Below are 4524 nucleotides of genomic sequence, written 5' to 3' on the forward strand. Positions count from 1 at the left end.
GGGGGGGGGGGGGGGGGGGATGAAGATGAATGTGGACAGTAAAAATGGGTGAGAATGAAAACCATTAATTTCATCCCATTATCTTCTTTTTCATCACTTCCAGTGCATCTGCATGTTAAGCAGCTCAAGGGGACAGAGGGTTTCCTATAGCAGGAAAAAATGGCAAAATGATTGATATTGCTGTGGACGGCTTTTCCCATGGCTTCCATTTGTCTTTTACTTGCAGGCAGCATTGACGTCAAAGGGGTGCTGTTCGCTCTCTGCTAGTTACTGTACTGTGGCTTTGAATTCCTCTTCATCTTCTCCTACATTACTTGCAACTACCCTCTGAGTGTGCCCTTAGGCCAATGGAAGCCCCTGCTGACTTCCAACACTGTAATAACAACAGCACTACATTTAATATAAGCATAAATGTGGAAATATGCAGACGTATCAGTTAAAATTGAGGGATTGAATGTGAAATGTAACTTTAAAAGTCAGTCTGACTGAGCTAAATGGCTCCAAAAGGCACGAAGCTATGCAATTACTATTACCGATAACACTTTCAAACCTGTGTCAGTCCTTATTCTGTGGGGGGAGAAGGGCAATTAGCCTTGGAACACGTCAACATATTTTCAAGGCGAGGACAAGAGGTAATGATCAGTTCAGCAGCTTAGGCCAGCTCTCTGTGCAGACTACAGCTCACCTGGCACTTCATTTTTTTTCTCCTGGTAGACGGTGCAGGTGAAGGCATATCGGAGGGCAATAGCAGCAAAAAACATTTCAATGCAGATGATAAAGTTCTGCCAGCCTGCCGCCACGGTGCCAGCGCCGACCTCTTGTCCATCGATGAAGAGTGCATTGGGTATGACACCGCATCGCTCCAGGATAGCGAGCACCATTCCTATAAACAGGCAACAATTTTATCAGCAATTTATACTTCTATGTACTGATACTGATACAACAAAAAGAAGTAGAGGGGGTTAACTTACCTTGCCAGAAGGATAAGAAAATCACAGATTTGATTGTGAGGAATTTGAGCACTGGTTCATACGGCCTGAGCAGGTCACTTGTTGCGAAGAAGAAGAGGAAGAGAGCGTAGAGAGACAGGCTGACTGAGAAGTTGTAGATGATTGTGATATACAGGTATCCTCCATTTATGCTGTAAAGAAACAAAGTAGGAAAAGCCACATAGTTACATATTTTTCCATTTGTGATAAATTTGTTCATGTTTTGAATCCACTTATTACTTTGTGATGAATGTAAAAGACTTACAGCTTAAATTTGATGACATTTTCAGGCATACTCTATTGCAAAAACAGCTGGAAACAGCCTTTTTGCCCTCTTCCTTGAAGTAGTTAATAAAGCCTGTTTGTACATGCCCTTTTTTATTTCAGGATGCATCGATAAACAGGCCTATTTGTCTATATTTCATTGTCAGACTGCCTTTATACCCTCTTTGCATTCTGGAGAGCCTCCCTGAAGACTCAGCTGTGACTACACTAATTACTCCCATGCAGTATAGAGTGCACGGCTGGCTGAAAGCGTATAAGTAAACAATCTGTGAATCATCATGGTCTTGCTACAGAGCTTAAAGAAAGACATGAAAAAAAGACAGTTATTTCTGCCTGCTAATTTTGCTGTTTAAGTATATGAAGAAATAAGCAGGAATAATTTAATGATGTCTATATTTTAGCTCAACAGTAAGAGGGTGATGATATGATGCTGACTGGAGACTTCTGTCTGAAACCCTTGTTGAACTTTGTGTTCCTTCTGAGTAGTTTAGAAACAAGTGTTGTCACAGCTGAACCTTCAGAAAGAGACACTGTACTGAGAGGCAGACAAGAGCACCTGAAAATAAGCCAGGCAGAGTTTATGGGCTGCAGATTTTATAGCTTTTGATTACATACAAAATACATTTTTATTGAATGTATTACCCTCTCCATATTCTGTTGAGACCCTTATTGGCTCATCTGGTACGACTGAAAATACACTAAAATTAAATCTGTCTGCAATTTATCCCCGCCTTTGTATCACTTGACATCCAAAATAAAAGTATTAAATGAAACAATGCATTTTCCCCTTGCAACATTGAGCTTCAATGAATGGAACATAAAATAAGAATTAAGGGTCTTCATTTCAGAACACTTACTATTTTTTGGGAAAACTTAATATAAAAAAGAAATAATGTCTTCAGTCTATATTTCAAAAATCCGTGAATTATTCTTTGCAATACCAACAATACTCAAGAGGCTGTGATTATGGCTACGATAGTGACACAACTGGGACAACATGCAGTAGAGTACCTGCACACTCTCACAGGAAAGTTTGAACCCAGCACTCTGACTGAAATGAAAGCCTTTAATTCTGAACATTTTCATCATGCCAACTGTGAAGAGGTGATATAATTATCTCCCTTTGCAAATTGTTTCCATGTGCACATAAACAGCAAACCAAGCCTGCTGGCTGTGACATGGATATGTAAGATACATAAAGAATGAAATGGAAAAAAATGGTGCTGCTCACTTAAAATCTCCATCATGATATTTGCCAAAGGCCTGCAGGATGATGGTGATGACTGCCATGATGGGTTTGACAACGCAGAACTGGAGAGTCGCCTGGAGAACACATTAAAATTCAGAATGAGACACCCAAACAAGCAAGGACACAATGAAGGAGGACAAGGATGAGGAAGGACGTCAGAATCTGTTTGTACATCTAATTAGATGGAAAAGATATGTAAGCAGGTGTGTCTCTGCGGCATCACTTTCTCCTAACCAGAGGCCATCTCTCACCTTACGCATTTCAGCTATACATTTGATTTTTTCCAACACACACACACACACACACACACACACACACACACACACACAAATATAACTCTTCAGTACTACTATGTTTTGACATCTTTGTCTTGTTTTAACAGACACAATTTAAAAAGAAATAATTTGACATTTAGGGAAATACGTTTAAAAGAAGATTGATACCCTTCTCACATCGGTCTCTCTTGGTGTGACGACAGCCAGCAGCCAGTTAGCGTAGCTTAGCTCCCAGGGGAAACAGCTAGCCCGGCTAGTACCAGCATATGTAAAGCTCCCTCAGTAACAGGTTACATCTTGTTTGTTTAATCCATACAGAACCAGAAGTTTGCCATTTTATGTTATGTGCTGGACTGTTTCTTGGCTCTGAGCACTAACTTCCTGGAATCTCTGCTGGTTGCCTGGCAACTGTTGAGAGCCAAGAAAGGTCTGGCACACAACCCCTCATGAAACAGAAAATTGTCGTTCTTAAACTTCAATTTTTAGTACAGGTTAAACAAACAAGATATAATCTGTTAATTAATAAGCTTTAGAGTTGCTGGTAGGTGGATTTTGGAGCCAGGCTAGTTGTTTCCCCATTTCCTGTCTCTGTGTTACGCAAAGTTAACTGGCTGCATGTAACGGACATGAGAGTAGATCTTCTCATCTAACTCCTGGCAAGAGAGCAAACAACTGCATTTCCTAAAACATCAAACTATTGTTTTAATTTAAATACTTAAAATGACTTAAATAAAAAGGTCATAAAATACATGGAATGCCTCCTTTTGTTAAAGTTGTCTTCAGTCCTAGACAGTAAACCATACTGATGCTGATGCCTTAATGCTGATGTGGATAGGGATTGGCTGGGACAACAGAGGATGCTGGGGAATGTAGACCTGCATGAAATATAAGACTGGAGGACAGAAGTCCTCTGTGCTGTGTATTGAAGCCTGAACCAACCAAATTGACAGAGGCTGCTCCAAACGTCCATCGCTGCTGCAGCACTTGAAAGCAACAGACCAGGAGTGTTCAACTTGATTAGCCAGAGGGAGGCTTTTTAGAATGGCCGGAGTTGGTGGTGGCCTTGACAGAATGACATCAATAATCATTTATATTACTGATTTACTTTGAAGCTTTTAGTACTGACAGCCTTTGCTTTCTCTATGCCTGTTCTAGTGCCAGCTTGTCACTCTGAATATTCTCAAAGCAAAGAATTTTGCACGATACTTCCTGACACACTTGATATTCAAAACACAATGTTCATTCATAATGCTGGCAGATTAAAAGCCAACCGTGGTTTTAGTAACTGCATTCATGCATACAGGCTCTATACACACACCTAGTAATAATATTGAATACTAATGTTAATGTCAGTGTACAGTGCACGATACAATTGCAAGATAAGAGGATTATGTGAATTATACCTATTTGTCAACAGCTTGAATAACAGCTCTATTGTAAACTAGTGCATCAAAGGGTTATGGGAATTTAGGATAACATGCACATCTGTTATGTTTAGCACATTTGACTTTTCCCCAAATTTTGTTAGCAACCTGCCAGTATTTTCCATTAGAAAAAAAAACTAAATAATGTTACATATCGGATTCACAGCTTGAAATGACCTGAAGCATTTTCTTTCTGTTATAACTACACTGCAGTGTTCACTGCAATAGTTTACTGGTGGCAACTAACGACAGAAGTGATTTTTAAATTTCTCCTGAGGCCCAATTAACAGCAACACCTCTCT

General features: G+C 39.9%; 1 protein-coding gene across 1 annotated transcript in view; it reads right to left on the bottom strand.

The window, feature by feature from the left end:
* Positions 1-4524, bottom strand: part of tmem184a (transmembrane protein 184a) — a 17322-nt gene that overhangs the window by 2137 nt on the left and 10661 nt on the right. The window contains exons 7-9 of the mRNA XM_035654495.1: positions 2506-2597; positions 972-1141; positions 686-883 (exon numbers count right to left, since the gene is read on the bottom strand). Coding sequence (XP_035510388.1) covers positions 686-883; positions 972-1141; positions 2506-2597 — 460 coding nt within the window. The remainder of the gene's footprint in view (positions 1-685; positions 884-971; positions 1142-2505; positions 2598-4524) is intronic.

The sequence above is a fragment of the Morone saxatilis genome, unplaced genomic scaffold (assembly GCF_004916995.1).
Source record: "Morone saxatilis isolate NCDOM2014 unplaced genomic scaffold, NCSU_SB_2.0 Contig14, whole genome shotgun sequence".
Classification (NCBI taxonomy): domain Eukaryota; kingdom Metazoa; phylum Chordata; class Actinopteri; family Moronidae; genus Morone; species Morone saxatilis.